The 17,370-nt window shown below is 51.3% G+C and overlaps 2 protein-coding genes across 3 annotated transcripts in view; one reads left to right on the forward strand and one right to left on the reverse strand.

The window, feature by feature from the left end:
• The window catches only part of LOC113206340 (laminin subunit gamma-1), a 22,005-nt gene extending 10,634 nt beyond the window's left edge, over nucleotides 1–11,371 (forward strand). The window contains exons 3-24 of one of the 2 annotated variants that reach the window (XM_052265333.1): nucleotides 136–319; nucleotides 624–930; nucleotides 4,180–4,365; nucleotides 4,452–4,677; nucleotides 5,009–5,118; nucleotides 5,201–5,350; nucleotides 5,431–5,600; nucleotides 5,707–6,064; nucleotides 6,155–6,340; nucleotides 6,439–6,636; nucleotides 6,740–6,936; nucleotides 7,020–7,235; nucleotides 7,316–7,586; nucleotides 7,712–7,890; nucleotides 7,976–8,106; nucleotides 8,186–8,296; nucleotides 8,393–8,597; nucleotides 8,707–8,944; nucleotides 9,217–9,419; nucleotides 9,527–9,803; nucleotides 9,909–10,027; nucleotides 10,118–11,371. In XM_052265333.1, coding sequence (XP_052121293.1) covers nucleotides 136–319; nucleotides 624–930; nucleotides 4,180–4,365; nucleotides 4,452–4,677; nucleotides 5,009–5,118; nucleotides 5,201–5,350; nucleotides 5,431–5,600; nucleotides 5,707–6,064; nucleotides 6,155–6,340; nucleotides 6,439–6,636; nucleotides 6,740–6,936; nucleotides 7,020–7,235; nucleotides 7,316–7,586; nucleotides 7,712–7,890; nucleotides 7,976–8,106; nucleotides 8,186–8,296; nucleotides 8,393–8,597; nucleotides 8,707–8,944; nucleotides 9,217–9,419; nucleotides 9,527–9,803; nucleotides 9,909–10,027; nucleotides 10,118–10,246 — 4,351 coding nt within the window. In that variant the 3' untranslated portion in view covers nucleotides 10,247–11,371. Of the gene's footprint in view, nucleotides 1–135; nucleotides 320–623; nucleotides 931–3,226; nucleotides 4,014–4,179; nucleotides 4,366–4,451; nucleotides 4,678–5,008; nucleotides 5,119–5,200; nucleotides 5,351–5,430; nucleotides 5,601–5,706; nucleotides 6,065–6,154; nucleotides 6,341–6,438; nucleotides 6,637–6,739; nucleotides 6,937–7,019; nucleotides 7,236–7,315; nucleotides 7,587–7,711; nucleotides 7,891–7,975; nucleotides 8,107–8,185; nucleotides 8,297–8,392; nucleotides 8,598–8,706; nucleotides 8,945–9,216; nucleotides 9,420–9,526; nucleotides 9,804–9,908; nucleotides 10,028–10,117 lie in introns of those variants that run through there. The other variant, XM_026422374.2, reaches the window with a different exon arrangement.
• Nucleotides 11,372–11,417: 46 nt separating this feature from the next.
• LOC127749010 (uncharacterized) lies at nucleotides 11,418–16,961 on the reverse strand. Its single transcript, XM_052265334.1, has 4 exons — nucleotides 13,041–16,961; nucleotides 12,833–12,949; nucleotides 12,571–12,724; nucleotides 11,418–12,474 (listed from the first exon to the last, which is right to left on the reverse strand). Exons 1-4 carry the CDS (start codon nucleotides 14,990–14,992, stop codon nucleotides 11,593–11,595), a joined length of 3,105 nt encoding a protein of 1,034 aa, XP_052121294.1. The 5' UTR covers nucleotides 14,993–16,961; the 3' UTR covers nucleotides 11,418–11,592.
• Between the last annotated feature and the right edge of the window lie 409 nt (nucleotides 16,962–17,370).

Below are 17,370 nucleotides of genomic sequence, written 5' to 3' on the forward strand. Positions count from 1 at the left end.
ATGTAAGTGATGTTTTGTTATTCTTAAAAATTTTCTCCAAAACACTCATCCGGAAAATTACAATTCCTGGGTGGGGTGCACACCACAGGCGGCAATCTGAGTAAAAGGGCCTCTCTATCTCTTGACCGTTTCCAGTGCGACGTGCCGCGACTCGTACGGGCTGCCCGAGAGCCAGTACGCGCCGCGGGGGGAGGACACCCGCGCGCTCTGCACCTCCGAGTACTCCGACATTTCCCCGCTCACGGGCGGCAACATCGCCTTCTCCACGCTGGAGGGACGACCAGCCGCCTACTTCTTCGATTCGTCCGCGGAGATGCAGGTGAGTGCGCAAAATGACGAATTCGTGAACAAGGAAGGGAGGGGGGCGGAGGGGCTTTTCCTTCTGGTAGAGACAGTCTTTAGGGGACTGTCTAAAAAACGAAATGTCGGTTGTACCAGACGTTTCCGGGTCTAAATATTGTGGGGTCCCTAAAAGGATCAGGACCGTCAATGGTGTCCAAGGAAACTCTAAGGGTCTCCTTGACCGTTCTGATCCTTTTGGGACCCCATAATATTTGGATCCCCCGCACTTGTCAACGTGGTTTCTAGCCATTGACGACACGTTTCTTCCACTCGCTTTGCAGGAGTTTGTGTCGGCCACCGACATCAGGATCACCCTGGACCGCATGAACACCTTCGGCGACGAGTACTTCGGTGACGCCCAGGTGTTGCGCTCCTACTTCTACGCCATCGCCGACTTCGCGGTGGGCGCGCGCTGCAAGTGCAACGGCCACGCGTCCGTGTGCACCGAGGCGCGCGAGGGCGGGCGTCGCGGCCGCGAGTGTCGCTGCGAGCACAACACGGACGGCCCGGACTGCCAGCGCTGCCTGCCCTTCTACAACGACGCCCCCTGGCGCCGGGCCACCGCGCAGGACGCGTACGAGTGCAAGGGTGAGTCGTCCCGGGGCCCCTCATGACATGCTGTTGACGCCAAAGTCAACAACTCTGTTTTGGGTTGCAACCTTTGCCATGGCGATTGCTTTTAAACTAGCGTCGCGATGAAAGTATCGTATACATACCAGGTCAGGTGGCTGATTTGCCCCACGCACTTCTGTAGTTATCCTCAGCCACCTGTTGAATTTAGAACCATCTGAGTTTTCGCGGCCTCGTTACTATGCCAATTCAACTTCTATATTACTTCGACTTCAACTAGAACTAGGATCCTAAACAACGACCGCTTGTTCAAGTGGAGTGGAGTCATCCATGGCCCTACCCGTCCGTGGTACGCCCTCTCGGTGCCCCTCGCAGATGGCATCAGATCAGGTGGCTCAAAAACACCTTGTAGTTATACAGTACTGCATGCACGCGTGTAGGAGGGTTGCCCACTCGGGCCGTAAGGGATCGTCCAGGAAGTATGCGTCTTATCTCAGATGCATTCGGCAAATTACGGGAGCTCGACGCCTGCGAGACTCAAGGTAGGCCACCCCGTAGTACACACATGCACTACAGGCCTACCTACCCACCAGGCGCTTTGCGAGCTTGCAGGGGCTGAACTTGGCAGATTCGTAACGGCGAATGACGGACGAACCTTCTGGATGATCCCTATAAGGCGCCATGGCTACTGTTAAAGACGATAAGGATAAGAAGGAATGCATGCTCGACGCATGCATAGAGTGCAAAACTGCAAAATCCGAAGTGGATTTTCGCAGCGGCCTGGTGTGCCCGGCCTTCTCAGTAAAGCGGTAGCTGTGCGGCAGTCATTGAGTATGGACCACCCAGTCGGAGTCCAAAAGCGCCGCAGGGCATCGAGCGACCAAAAGCGCACGCAGGAGCTCGATTCCACCCAGGTCTGGGGCCCTGCTGCCTGGAGTCTTCCTGCGGGAGACGGACCTGCCTCCAGGCGGGCTCCAGGCGGGCCGCAGGCGCCGGGCGCGGAGCACGAGCGGGGGCAGCGCCCTCCAGCGGGCCAAGCCCTTTGTATACGCCTCACTTTCATCGCGGGGCGAGACTGCAAACCCCGGGAGGGGCCGCGCGAGGCCCGGGGCGGGCGATACGTAACGAGGGCCGGCTGGTCGGGCCCCGACAACTGTGTCGCCCGCGCCGGGGCACGTGCCCGCGCGGGGTGCCCAAAGGTAGTCGAGAAGTACCAAGTACCCTCGAATAGAGGTCCAGGTCCACCACCTGTCACTGAAGCACCTGGAGGTACCCGAGAGTGGAGGTCCAGGTCCACCACCTGTCACATGGCCCTGCTCTCCTGAAGCGCCTGGAGGTACCCGAGAGGTACCAAGTACCCAGGTCCAGGCCCACACCTAGCACCTGGTTCTCCTCTCCCGGTGCGCCTGCGGGGGTAGACCCGAGCATAGAAGTACCAAGTACCCGTAAATAGAGGTCCAGGTCCACACCTGGCCCTGCTTTCCCGGACCGCCCGGAGGGAAGGTACCCGAGAAGTGCCAAGTACCCGTGAGCGGAGGTCCAGGTCCACGCGTGGCCCAGCTCTCCTGGACCGCCGCGGCCGCGCAGCCCCGCCCGGCTGTCCGCCGCTCAGGTGGGTCCGCCCGTCTGCGGGCCGCGCCCCTCCTCCCCCGCCGCGCCCCGCGACCATCCCGCTGGCTCCGGTCCAGCCCGCCTCTCTCCCTCTCTCCCTCCTGCACGGCCCTGTACTGGAGTAAGGAGAGTTCAGTGTGTTCGCGGACCGCTCGCGAGGAGCACGGCCCCCGGCCCCGCCGCACACCGCCGCGTCTCGTCCTGCGCGCGAGTGTCTTTTGTTGGCTGCACCCGCCGTGCTGGCCTGCCCGCGCACACCTGGTGCGCTCCTCGTCGCGTTCGCGGCCGTCATGACCCCCCTGGCCCTTCCCGAGGCCGGCCTTCGCGAGTAACCGTCGTGTGCGAGCTGTGAGTGCCCGCCTCCCCCCTTTCCCACATCCACCAACCCAGGGGACACCCCGCCAAACCGGCGCCACGAACTTGCAGGGCGGCAGCAGCAGTGCAAAGCAGCGCACGAAGGAAGGAGGCCAGTGCAGGCCGGGCTGGTACTCGGCGCGCTCTGCCTGCATCGTTCTACAACGAGCGCCCCGGTGATGTTGCCGCCCGCCGGGACCGCCAGGTGTGGCCGCCGCGCCCTGTCGCAACGGCCGCGTCCTGCGCCCCGTCGCGGCGCGCCGCTCGCGGCCTAAAGCTCATAACGCGACCCGTGACGCCCCCCACCGCCGGGTACAGTCTCCTACAACAACACGTATATCGGTCGGGCGTTGCGGATGGGCTTGTCGCCGCCGTTTGCTTGGCAAAAGGACGCGGTTGGCGTGACTGACCTTTAGGGCCGCTCATTGGGAGTGGGCGAGCGCGGCGTGCGCGGCCCGTTGCTCACGCGCTCTCGTTCGCGAATGAACTTTACAGTCCGGTCGCCATTTGACGAGCAAAAGAGCGCGTTTCTGGGCTGCTGATGCAGCTGGTGGTGGGGCGGGTCTCCCAGTAAGGCAACAGCCTCCGGTTGGGCTCCAGGGCCTCCGCGCCGTCAGCGTCCCCCTCGGCGCGAGCCGGAACCGAGGGATACATTCCTGATCCGATGCCGTGACTGTGCACCGCGGCGGCCGTGGCGCCCAGACAGCTCCAGGACTTTAGGCCCCACCTCACCGCGCCGGCCGAGTCGCGCCGCGTGGGCGTACCGCGTCCGGCACCTCCTCCTCCTCTTCCACCTCCACCTTCCTCCCCTCCTCGCCCGTCCACACTGGCGCTCTTCGCCGCTTTAGTCATGCACCAACCCCGAGCCGAGGAGGTTTTGTGATCCACAAACTCGAGCGGAATCAAAACATTTTGTTCGGTTCGGTCCCCTGGGTTGTGGTTGATGTTGATGCTGTTGGCCGCGGAGGGGTCGTCTTCCCCTCGGGGGCCACCCTCGTTCACTGCGGACACATAGTCCCCATCTAGACGCAGGATGTTCCGCGCGCGGCTCCTGTTGCTGCTGCTACTGCTGCAGCTGGCCCAGCTGCTCCGGGCTGCTGAGTGGGACGGCACCAGGCCCTGGTACAGCGGCACCAGTGAGTATGTGCAGGCTGCCTCTCGTCGTCTCCAGGTCCGCGTCAGCGTCCTCCAGGGCCTGCCATCGATGATGCTCACTGACTACATGATCTATCCAAAGCCGTGCTGTGTTCTCGAACTCTATTCGCTACCATATTCTGCAACTAACTATCTCTCGTGTTGCAGCCTGCGAGTGCAACGGCTTCGCGACGCGCTGCTTCTTCGACAAGGACCTGTACGAGCAGACGGGGCACGGAGGACACTGCTTGGACTGCCTGGGCAACCGCGCCGGCGCCAACTGCGAGCGCTGCAAGGACACCTTCTACGAGCGCGAGGATAAGGTCTGCATCAACTGCAACTGCGACGAGAAAGGTAAGTGTGGGCGGCTAAAGGCGCGCGGAGGAGCTTTCCATATCCGAGAGGAGTGCGTTGATGACCGTCTGCTTGCTGTTCTCCAGGGTCCCGCAGCCTGCAGTGCAACGCCCGCGGCCAGTGCCAGTGCAAGCCCGGCGTGACGGGCGAGAAGTGCGACCGCTGCGAGGCGAACCACTACGACTTCGGCCCCCACGGCTGCACGCCCTGCAACTGCAACGAGGCCGGCAGCGCCGACAACTCGCCCAACTGCGACCCGTACTCCGGCGCCTGCGCCTGCAAGGAGCACGTCGAGGGGAAGCGATGCGCAGTGTAAGTGCGCCGGCCCGGGCCCGGGACCGCGGGCCGGGACCTGGGGAACCTAGGGGTTCCTTTACTAAAACAACAAACGTACACCGATTTTTCTGTTGTTTTTTATTTTTCTGTTTTTTCTTTTTTCCCCGACCTTTCCTTGATTTGTTTCTGATTTTTACTGATTTTTTATTTATGTATTTTTTTGGGGGGTGTATACTTTGATTTTGTTCGAGTGAAGGACCTCTCGGCCGGGACCCTCCTGGCTGGGATCAGTCCTGCTCTCATTCCATAAAATAAAATCATTTTCAGGTCACGTGTTTAAAACAGCGTGTTCCTTTTTATTTTCCAGGTGCAAACCAGGTTTCTTCAATTTGGATACAGAGAATGAATTCGGTTGCACTCCTTGCTTCTGTTATGGTCATTCCTCAGTTTGTCAGTCTGCGCCTGGATATTCTAAAGGTATTTATTTTAGTCTGTTATATTCTCTTATATTGCCTTCCAAACAAACTTAAACCATAATAATTTCCATTATTGTTTTTAGTTACCATTGAAAGTGCCTTTGCTAGAGGAAATGAAAAGTGGACTGCAGAAGATGTCACTGCTCAGCCCATTCCTTCTGAGTACAACAGCATTACACAAACCATTGGCGTTAGTGCTCCATCCCGAGATCCAGTCTACTTTGTTGCACCTGGTGAGTGAGAGGTCTGATGAAAACAGGTCTGTTTCCTTTTTTGGTGTCTAGTAATCTTTTATTGTCGGCTCCATTTTTAGATAAATTTTTGGGTGATCAGAGAGCTAGCTACAATCAAGACCTTAGCTTCCATTTGCGTATTGGTGAGAATGGTCCCAGTCCCACAGTGCAGGATGTTGTATTGGAAGGCTCAGGCCTTTCTATATCCCAGGCCATCTTTGGACAAGGCAATAAGCTTCCGACTGTGAAGGTACATCTTGGCCTGAAAAAAAATTACCAACTCACTTTTTTCTCATACCTGCATTCTTTCCCATATTTGTATCACTATCGTTAATGTTCTTTTTGTTATCTATTAGGACCAGGAATATACCTTCCGTCTACACGAAAATCAAGACTATGGGTGGCAACCTCGTCTCACTGCTCGCGAGCTGATGTCTTTGCTCTCCAATTTGACTGCTATCAAGATCAGAGGAACATACACTCCAGAGGGAGTCGGCTTCTTGGACGATGTCAAGCTTCAAGCTGCCCGACGTGGTGCAGCTGGGCAATCAGCCCAATGGATTGAAATGTGCACTTGCCCAGAAGGATATGTGGGCCAATTTTGTGAATCGTGTGCTCCAGGTTTTCGACATGACCCAGTTCATGGTGGACCATTTGCCCGTTGTGTCCCATGTAACTGCCATGGACATGCTGACATTTGTGATGCAGACACTGGTAACTGAAAAGAATCTAAAAAATGGATTGGAATTATAGTTTATCTTTCTTAACATTTTACAGTATGGTCTAACTCAAGTATTTTTGTAGGTCGCTGTATTTGCCAGCACAATACAGCTGGTGACAATTGTGACAGATGCGCCAAGGGATATTATGGAAATGCCTTACAACAGACATCCAATGACTGCAAGCCCTGTCCTTGCCCTGATGGGGGTCCATGCTTCCAGCTTCCTGATGAAACAGTTATTTGTCTGGAATGTCCCAAGGGATACGCAGGTAAGCTGGCAATGGTGTTTCACTCCTCTATATGTTTACAACTGTAACATTCAAATTGTAATAGAAGTGATCTAAAAGAACTATCTTTACCTGTTTAGGTCCTAAATGTGATCTTTGCAGCGATGGATTCTATGGAGATCCTACAGGCCGGTTTGGCGATGTAAAACTTTGCCAGGCATGTGACTGTAATGAAAATGTGGACCCAAATGCTGTTGGGAACTGTAATCGTACAAGTGGAGAGTGCCTAAAATGTATTTACAATACTGGAGGCTTTGAATGTGAATCATGTCTCCCAGGTATGCATATAACATTTCTGTTAGAATACAAATGAAGTTTTTGAAGAAATATATTTAATTCTTTGGTGCTGTGTTTTTCATTTTTTTAAATTAATATTTTCAGGCTTTTATGGAGATCCACTTTCTCAAACCAAGGGAGACTGCAAACCATGCCAATGTTCCCCCTATGGGACTAATGAAACTAAATTTGGACCACTTATTTGTGATCAGTTTACTGGCCAGTGCCAATGTAAACCTCACGTTTTGGGTACCAACTGTGACTCTTGTGAGCCTGGCTACTTTAACATTTTGAGTGGAGAGGTACTGGAAGTGTTTCATGTCTTTATCAGGAATTCTGGTAGATTGTCGCAGCATCAGACTTTAATAGACAAATTACTTTCTAGGGTTGCCAAGCATGTGACTGTGATCCTATTGGCTCAGTAAATCACACATGTAATGTCAATACTGGCCAGTGTGTGTGTCGTGAAGGAATTACTGGTCTTCACTGTGATCAATGTCTTCCCTATCACTATGGCTTTTCCACTGATGGCTGCAAACCTTGTGATTGTGATGGAATTGGATCCACTAACTTACAATGTGATCCATCAGGACAGTGTCCAGTAAGAAGTTTTGTTCTAGAGATTTTAACACTAATTTTCCGAGCTGTAGATAGTAATGAATGAAAATCTGTTTTTTACAGTGTTATGAAAATGTGGAAGGAAGACGGTGTGACCGCTGTAAAGAAAACAAATATGATCGTCAACATGGTTGCCGTGACTGTCCTGCTTGCTATAATTTAGTTCAGGACGCTGTATCAGCTCATCGTTCAAAGTTAAATGAACTGAAACGCGTTCTGAAAGACATTGCCAATAATCCTACTACAACAGATGACAGTGATTTTGAAAGCCGCTTGGCTGAAGTGCAAAGGAATGTTGATAAACTTCATGAAGATGCGAAGACAGGTGCTGGAAGTAAGTTTTTTCAATCATTTCAATTTGTTTGCTTTCTCTCCCTTATGAATAAATCACTACAAACTATATTGGTAATTTTTTATTATTATTATTAATAATTTCATTTTAAAATTATTTTATTGAAGGCGAGGACACAAGTTTACTACAGAAAATAGAAGATTTCCGTAAGCAGTTGGAAGCTGTAGCATCATCAACAACTCAGGTGAAGAAATGGACAAAGCAAGCAGCAATTGCAACAGAACAAGGTGAAAAAAATGTTACAATGGCAGAAAAGACTATTGAAAGAATTCAGTCAAACCTAAAGGTAACTTGAATTTATTTTGAACTATTGTACTTTCTTCTCATTTAACTTTCTGGCAAACTACAAAAGTGTGTCCTACAAATTTCAGAACACTATGGAGTATCTCCAAACTGATGGTAAAGCTGCACTTCAAAAAGCTTTGGATCGATCCAATGAATTTGGTCAGAGAAGTGCTCAGATGTCTGATATAGTCCGAAAAGCTCGTACTAAAGCTGAACAGTTAGTCAAAATTTTACCCCATTTGTAAAGCACCAAAGCCCTTAAGGATTCGTAACTTACATTTATCTCTGCTTTCCAGGCAAGAAGATGAGGTAGAAAAGATAAAGAAAATTGCTGAAGAGGCCAAGAATGTGTCATCCAAAGCATTCACCTTAGCTAATTCTGCGCTAAATCAACAGCAAAATACCAGGTAATTTTCTTCAGAATGAAAGGCATTTGTATTGTTTTTATTGCTGATTACTTGTCTTTAAGCTATCTGATACCTGGCCTTTTTATTTCTTTGTAGTAATGAGCTACGCAAGCTGGGAGGAGATATTGTTCAACTTGGCCAAAAGCTTGAAGGGATTAAGGGGTATGCTACCATGACTAGTGCTCGAGTAAATGCTACTCATGAAGATGCACTGAGTGTTTACAGTGATATTTTTGCTCTTATTCTGCCGGATATCAATGTACCAAAAATAAAGGAAGATGCTAATATTGCAAAAGTAGAAGTAAGTTCTTTGAAGTTCTTTTGTGTTTACATGTCTGATGACACTTGGATCTATCAGCTCTGTCAAGATAAAAGATTGAGTTTCACCCCCCAAATTTATTTGTTTTCAGGCAGAGAGAATGAAAACAGATGCTGAGGAACTTGTCAGTTCTCACACAGAATTGCTTAAGGATCTAAATATTCAAATGGAACAGTCAGAGGGCCTCCTTCAGGCGGGAGAGCAACAGAGAGACAAAGCAACGGAACTGCTGTCCCAAGTTGATGCTGCCTATGCGAAGGCAACAGAAGCTGTAGAAACAGGAGAGAAAATTTTCCTGGAAGCGCAAGAAACATATGCAACACTTCAAAGTTAGTCAATTTAATCTCTTTTAAAAATTTAAAAATTGTTTTACTATTGATTATAATCTGTACTAATACATGTTCTAAGAAAGTAGGGCTCTGTTTTGGGCTGAGCCGTCATTGTTTAAATAAATAATGTAGATACCATAATTATGAATTTTTAAGAAAAAAAATTGTGTTTATAACTAATATTTTTATGTATGTCAACACAAAGAAAGTATGCATGAAAAAGTGAATTATAATAATTGTTAATTTTTTTTTGTTTCTAAAATTTGTTTTAGAGTTTGACAAACAAGTTCAAGAAAGTAGAGCACAAGCACCCAAAGCTTTGAAACAAAAGCCAAATATTACTCAGCTCATCACAGAGGCAAAGATCAAAACAAATGATGCTCGGCTTGCTTTAGCGGGTGCTCAGACAAATTCCCAAAATGCCCGGGACTCTGCACAGGATGCTCAAGTGAAATATGCTGACCAGGCTAGTAAGGTGTGTCAAAGGGGAATAATCCATTACAATTCATTTGTACATTTTTCATTTTATTACAGTACATTCTGAAAAAAGTCAAACTTTTATATTGCTGAAATGTATTTCAGGAGGCCGATGAGATCCGACAGGGAGCACAAGAAACCAAGGAAAAGGCTGGAAAGTTGAGAGATGAAGCAGATTTGCTGGCTGAACGCGTCGTTGAAACTGGTAGGAATGTAGGCCAATTGGAACAACAAGCCACACGAGATGAAGACCTTACTTCCAGTGCCAAAAAGAATGTGGGACAAGCAAAGAGTGATGTATCAGATGCAGCAAAACAAGTGCAGAAAGCCTTAGAAGAAGTAGAAGCAATCATCAAAGAATTGAATGAATACTCTGACACAAGTAAGAATTTCTTCTACTACCAAATTATCTTTATTAATGTGTAATTTCTAAGGTGATTTTTTAAAAAAACAAAAATGTCACAACTAATGCTTGCATAAATTGCAGATGATGACTCTCAGGATTTGAACAATTTAGAAGAAAGATTAGAGGCAGCAAAACAAGAGTTTGATCGTGCAAATCTTGATAATCGCATTGAATCTCTTACAAGTGCTAAACAGGCTCAGGTACGGTTTTTCCTAACAGCAGTAAGCTTGATTTTCTTTGCTTAAAGATCTTTTAGTACTCATGGAGCAATTATTTATTTTTTATTACAGACTCAATGGATGAAGAGCTATCAAGAAGATCTTGAACGATTAGTTGCTGAAGTTGACAATATAGGAGAGATCAGTGAAGCACTTCCAAGTAATTGTTTCAAGCAATTAGCGCTTGAGCCAGATCCATGAATATAAAAAAAAATGTCTAAAACTGTTGGGAAAGTGATTTATTAATCGAAGTGTGAGGTACACTTTTTAGGGGTTGTTATTTGAAAGATACGAAATGTCATCTATGCATCAGGGTTATGCTGACTAGGAAAACTGATAGACATATTTATTAGCTTGAAAGTAATGGTACATATGAAAAGACACTGCTCTTCTTGCCAGCATTATAAAAGTTTTAAAAGGATACCAATGGACTTATGATTCCCAAATTTGCGTAGTACAAAAGAAAAATAACTGTGGCTGTTGATTAGTATCTTCAGAATGTGTATTTATTAAGCTCGATCTTCAATGTGTTGTAGTCCTAAGTCGTTTTGTGTGTCATGGTTTGTGGCTGTATGAGGCCACACGACTTACATATCACAGTGAATACATCTATGGTTGATTACTTATGCATGTGATACAACATATTATAGATCAGGCTTCATTATTTGTTTGGACTTTACCATCATTTATGTGAACATAGTTCCCAAGATACAAGAAACAGTAATGAAATCATGATCACCGTCCTTCAGTCATTTTTGTCAGTTATATATTTGGCATGTGCCATTAATTCAGTAAACTGAGAAGAGGAATTGATCTTAAATCTTTACAAATTGTAAAGTGTAGTGCCATTTGTGTTTTGTAGATATTTGAGTGGTGATGTAGGTATAGGTTCAAGTGTTTAGAACAATGCTCTGAAGTAAGACTAAGACTGGATTTGGTTACTATTGCAGCATTCTAAAAACTCAAAAATTCAAATTAAAAATACGAAAATGATGTGACATATCTTAGTTTTTAGAAATCAGTTAATCAATTATCTGTGTCCTGTTTTTATTGTTTTAATTTAATTAACGTTTTAAGTTATGTTAGGAGAAATCAGTAACATACTTTAGAATTCAGTAGGATTTTTTTATCAGATGATTATTGTTGAATACCAAAGATGATATTTAATGTGAAAATGTGCTGTAAGTATCATGCCTGGGACGTCTCATTTCACTGCCAAAATTTTGGTTTAGCCGATAGTGTTGCTCTTATCGTCAGGCCAAGCAAAACATTTTGTATGAATGTGAGGGAAAATGTTTCCAAATAAAATGACAAAAGTTATAAAAACATTATCATTATTATTACAAACTTTTAAAAAGTACACGGACTGCTCCTTATTCTAATAGACACTATAATTGGAGATCAAAAAACACAACATTCGTCATGCCCTAAAAATATGGTAAAAAACTTATAAAATATTTCTTTAAAAAAACAGTCATAAACAGTTTGTAAAAACATCAAAACTGGAGATCAAAAAATACATGAATAATTCCAACGCCTTAAAAGGACTAGTAAGGGCGAAAGCGAGCAACCCTTTCGTTACTGTTTTGTGGCGCGTTGCCCGAGGCCTCTTGGCCGAACATACCCCTCCGACGACGGTCTCGCGGGGTGTCGCAGTAAGGATTAGGGCGGTCATGACCACGAGGGAGCACCCAGCAAGAGGCGCTGGGACTAGGGATCATCACTTGGAATGCGACCGGTGCGCTACGGGGCGCTCGTGCAGGAGAGGGAGGGCTGACCGGGGAGGGGAGACGGCGCCGACGGTGACGGTGGCGGTGACGGGAGTCGCGGTGATGAAGCCTCCTCTCTGTCTTTGCCTCCTTACTGCTCTGCAGGACCTCTCTAAGGTCGTCATCAACCCCGTTCGGAGGTGGACTTACTGAGGAGGGGAGCCGATGGTGACGAGAGTCGTTCCTCTCTAACTTGGCCTTACACTCCTTAGTGCCCTGGAGGACTTCTCCAAGGCCGTCATCGGCGCCGTTCGGAGGCGGACTTACTGGGGAGAACAGCCGACGACAGTGACGGGATTCGCTGTGGCGAGACTTACTTTCTATCTTCGTCTCGCACTCCTTGATCTCGTCCTGCAGGACTTTTCCACTGCCATGGTCGTCTTGAAGGCCGTTCGGAGGCCGACTTACCGGGGAAGGGAGCCGACGGTGACGGGGTTCGCTGTGGCGAGACTTGCTCTCTATCTTGGTCTCGCACTCCTTGATCTCCTGCAATATTTTTCCGAGGTCATCCATCACGTCGTCCAGATCCCCGCCGTTCTGGCCCTCCCGTTCCTGCTTGAGGTGCTCCTCCTTCACCGCCACCGTCCGGTTCGTCAGGCGACGGTACATCTCCTCGGCCGCGTCGTCCGCTTTCTTCCACAGCAGCATCTTCTCCAAGACCTGCGAGCACATGACACAGTGCGCATTTAGCGTAAGACTTCACACACTCAACCGACGCATTCGGTTTTTCAAGAGCAAATGTCATTGAAAACTCACCTGCGAGACGGATGGTTTTGGCCGTTCTGCGTTTTTGCTCTTGGCCAGCACGCCGTACGGGACAGAAACCACGGCCAGGACCATGCGGTGGTTGGTGTCGCTGAGGCCGGCGCTCGGGACGGACCGGACGGCCAGGACGGAGCCGCGGTACTGCCTATCGGGAAATCCACGTGCACGGTTAGAGGTCAGTCGTTCAGAGGTTGCGATCATAGCCTCGCCCCCAGGACACAGCACCAGAGCCAGATCAACACGAAGACCCTACCTGCGCACCAGGACGTGGTCCACCTGGCTGCATGATATCCGCTCCGAGCCGTCGGCGAGCCGCTCCACGGTCATCCGGGTGGCGCGCGCGTCCGCCTTCTTGTCCAGTATGGTCGACCTGGCGGGCGAAACACACGAGTGGTGAAGTTGATCGCAGAAGGTGACGTTTATTTCGCGTTTCCGCGGCCACGGCTTCACTTCGCGCTTACCTGATGACCAGGTCGTTGCGCCTGGCGAAGTGCACGAGGCGCACCCCGTTGCTGCTGTAGTCGCGGTGGAGGCTGGACTTCCCCGCGACGCACCTGAGCGAGTTCGGCTGGCGGCCGACCTCGGCGCCGAAGTCACCCAGCACGACGAGGACGGCGGTGCGGGGGGCGGCGCTCACCATGGTGCGCAGCGCTTTGGAGAAGCTTTCGTGCACCTCCTCGGCGGCGTCCTCGGGCGGGGCGAACGCGCTCACCAGGGACACGTTCATGGGCGTGGCGAACAGGTCCAGCCGGCACGCGCGTGACGACGGCGAGGAAACGAAGCTGCTCACCGCGCCGACCAGGTCGTCCCGGACCGCGAAGCCCGTCTCCGTGCTGCTCGCGCCGACGCCGCCGTGGGCGAACACCGTGTAGCCCTCCAGCTCGCCGATGCTGGACTCCAGAGCGTGTCCCTGCAGGGCAGCAATCTGGACGCCGTTGGCAGCCAGGCTGCGGGCCACCCCCGAGGGCCCATTCACCTGCTTCCCCAACCACGGCGACAGAGGCGCCCCTCGGCAAGCACCCGCCGCGGACAAGTAGCCCACGTTCCACGTCGCGAGCGTCAACGGCTTGTCCTGCACGGGGATCCTCATGAGCCGGCGCCCGTGAACTGGACGCGTACTGCTGGCGCACTGCTCCTCACTGCCACTTTTGATGCCGGGTCCAAGATCTTCAGATTTGACACTATTCACATCACTATCACTCCAGCCGGAACTAAGTCCACTTGCGGTAGAGTCCTCTTCGCCCTCAGATTTGATTTGGACCTCAGCGCAGTGCCCACTGGGACGTGGAGACGGCGTCGACTCCAGTCCAGAGTCGGGGGACAGCTGAGGAGGCGAGCACAGCGGTGGGGGCGCCGGCGGCAGCGAAGGGGTGGTGACGGACGGGGGGTAGCAGCCCACTCTAAAGACGCTCGAGTATCTTGGCGCGCACTCGCTGTCAGAGCACAGCAGACACACGGTCCTCAGGGGCGTAATACCCTCGTGCGGGCTGACCATGGACGTGCCGTGGCCAGGCAACAGGATCAGGATGTTGACGGCCTCGGAGTCCGCGCAGGCCTGAATCACCTCCACGCCGAACGCCCTCGCCGTCCAGGCGTCGCCCGTATCGCGGATGTAGCCGTCGACCATGGCCTGCATGTTGGGGATGCGGTTGAGGTCGAGGTAGGCGTTGCCGTCGTAGTACCCGTAGTTCCTGGTCACGGCCTCCACGATGGCGTCCAGGTAGCGGCGGCGGTGCAGGGCGAGTTGGACGGCCAGCCGGTGCCTCAGCAAGGCCACCTGGCCGGGAAGCACGTCGACGCCGCAACCGGTCAGCTGATGCGTCAGGGCCTCCATGAGCATGTTGCTGCACGTCAGCGACGTGGGGAGGTCGACGTGCTCGATGAGCACCGCGAAGCGTTCGTTGTCGGCGCGCGTCGTCCGGCGGAGGGCCGGCGGGGCGTCCACGGGGAAGGCCATGTTGTGCGGCAGGGCCTCGGCGGCGGCCGCGACCCCGTCGGGGAAAAGGGCCTGCTGGCACACGCGGAACGGCATGGTGCTGCGGGGCGGCGCGCACCTTGCAGACTGACTGGACTGGACTGTCGACTGTTGCTGACTAGGGGTGGGGGAGGGGAGGGGGTTGCAGCCCGGGCCCGGGCGGCGGCCGGCGAGCGGGCTGAGGCGAGGGCAAGGGGCAGGGGGGTGTTGTTGTTGTTGTTGTTGAGGCTGGTCGGGAAGGGCGGGGGTGGGGCGAGGGGAGGAGAGGAGAGCAGGGTGGCAACAAGACGCAGCCTTGAGAGGACGCTGCCGAGGGAGGGGCCGGCTCGGCAAGGGGCGGCGGGGAACCCCTGGAGCTGCAACACAGACAGAGGCCACTACTAGGGCAACCCTTTCCGCGTGGGCTTGAGGACGGGGAGACGAGTACTGAGTCCCCATCCTGCCAAAAGGTTGTGCGTGCTGCAGGGCTGCAGGTCGACGAGTCGATTGCGTCGCGCCCCCTCGGACCAACCCCCACGGAGGACGCGGGAGACGCAGGCGCCATGCTTACGCTTACTTCAGACTGCTATTTGCGACCTTGGCCCTCAACACAACACTGACACTAGCACTAACACTAACACTACACTACAAGAGGTTCCCTATAGTTCATTCGCTAAATGTAGACACACCGGCACGCAAAGGAAATCGAAACAATCGCTGGCCCTTCTTTGTCGCCCTCATAAACGGCCTGGTTACGCTCATTACGAGGGTCGATCCCTCGGCCTAGAGTTGCCGAAGACACCCGCGCCTGCTTCGCCGGCCTCCGCTCTCCCAATGAAAATATGTTGGCAGGTCTAGCTAGGGGTCGGGCGGGGGCCGGGGACCGGGCTCCACGCATCGTAATGACGCTTACAATGGGGCCTCGGGTTTAGAGGGATGCCGGTGTGTCTACATTTAGCGAATGAACTATACTCTACACTCTCTCAAGAAAAGCATTAGATGGGTAAAAAACTAACACCGTAGCGGAGTAAAAAATTTGCTCTTGCTCTGTTCTTACTTTTGCGTTCTACTAATTCTTGCGAACGTCAGCATCACGGCGTTTGTTGTCGTTTTCTTGCCTCTTCTACCTGCGCGGCCAGCTGTTAACACCCACGTTTAGCTGACTCTGCCAAAATGCAGACAGTGTGCCACCGAAAGTCGAGCTGACAGTCGAACGATGTTGCATGTCAGCGAGCAACGAACAATCAGATCGATATCGGAACGACAACTGACATCAAAAATTCATCGGTTTTCGCATCAGATCGATAAAGAAATTGATCCGAAATTAACACACACATTCTCATAGTATATATTGGTCTGATATTTAATTAACTCGCAGCATCAGTTACCGCACGGGTGGCTCTTCCATGGAAGAGAGTCGAAAAACACACGCAGAACACACAACACCTTTCCGCCACTCAAATTTCAGATATTGCCACCGAGGGGCTTCCTCCTGCTGCCCGTCCACCCAGTCCACCCGAGTCCCACGGCCTCCCCGTCGCCAGCGCTGCGCTGGGCATGGCTTGCAGATGTCTTTGCAGTACCTTCTTTCTCATTGTCGACGTGGATGGGCACCTGAGTTTTATTATCACATCTGGTCGCCAAACTCGAGCCGGCACCTGACCCTTTGCGGTGCCGCCGCCGGGGCTCCGCTAGGATCCGCGGCACGCTCCATACCTGCCGCCGGCCGGCCCCGCCGGCCCCGCCAGCAAGGTGCCCGCCAGTACAGACGCTTACAGACGTATAGACGTGTCCCCGTGAATAGCCCCTGGCCCTTTGTAAGGCAGTGCACTTACATATTGACATGTGCGCGTTGTCACCATGCAAAGGACGACAGACAGTTCTATTATTGGATTATTGGTGAAAGTAGTTCATATCACTTTCAATAAATTGTTGATATAAATCTTTTCATATTTCACAATATTTTCGCAAAATGGCGAGCGCAGCCGATGTCGAGAAATTTGACTAAGCCATGGATTAAAAATACAAAATATTATCAAAACTTTGGTACAATTTTTCTCGCGCCGGAGAGGCACTTTTGTGGTGCGGACTGGAATCCCTCTGGCAAGATACGTTGTCAGGTCATCGATACCAACCAGGTGGCTGATTAACCCCGCGCACTTTTCGTACCGCTCGCAAAGCGTCGAGGCGGGCTTGCATATTGCCCCCGACCATGGCCCCCCTAAGGGCAAAGCGAGTAGGCAACCCGCCCCCACGTACAGTAATGCGGTGTAGCATAACATCAGAAGGGCGCGGGGTGAATCAGCCACCTGGCTGCTACCGCTCTTACTCTTGTTGTTATAGTCCGTGATGCGCGGCTGCCATGGAGTAAGGCTGCTCTGGTTGGAGAGCACGGCGCGACTGACTGCGTATGTCGGCCCGAGCCCCGAGCCCAGCATCCGGCCGCGTCTGCATTCCGCCAGGCTTGCACTTTTGGTCCATCTATCTTCTGGTATGTTGCCACAATGCACAAAGAGTCACTTGTCTTTGAACTTGTTTGCGTACGAACGATTAAAACGGTAAAGGGGCATACACGTTGCAACGTGCCTGCTTACCACTACAGTAGTATTGCACTGCTGCACACCCCTCCAAATTTTCAACCCTTACTCGTCTTTCCTTAGCTCATGGTAAATAGAGGCCGGAACGGTTCAAAACATACAGAATATGTAGTAGAAATATAAAATGGACCTGGGCGAGCTCCAAGTCTCATGATCATAAAGTAATTAATCATAATAATTGTTTATAATAATTCGACGCGTCACGAAGTGCCAACAGTTTATATTATGCTCTACACCCGC

The sequence above is a fragment of the Frankliniella occidentalis genome, unplaced genomic scaffold, assembly GCF_000697945.3.
Source record: "Frankliniella occidentalis isolate FOCC.00 unplaced genomic scaffold, Focc_3.1 Scaffold26, whole genome shotgun sequence".
NCBI lineage: Eukaryota > Metazoa > Arthropoda > Insecta > Thysanoptera > Thripidae > Frankliniella > Frankliniella occidentalis.

What these genes read in the sequence shown, in the direction of transcription:
- LOC127749010 (XM_052265334.1), bottom strand. Translation starts at nt 14,992, where the DNA reads ATGGGGACTCAGTACTCGTCTCCCCGTCCTCAAGCCCACGCGGAAAGG. An exon ending in GACCACGTCCTGGTGCGCAG is followed by an intron (nt 12,725 to 12,832) that starts GTAGGGTCTTCG and finishes ATTTCCCGATAG; the next exon opens with GCAGTACCGCGGCTCCGTCC. An exon ending in CAAAACCATCCGTCTCGCAG is followed by an intron (nt 12,475 to 12,570) that starts GTGAGTTTTCAA and finishes ATGTGCTCGCAG; the next exon opens with GTCTTGGAGAAGATGCTGCT.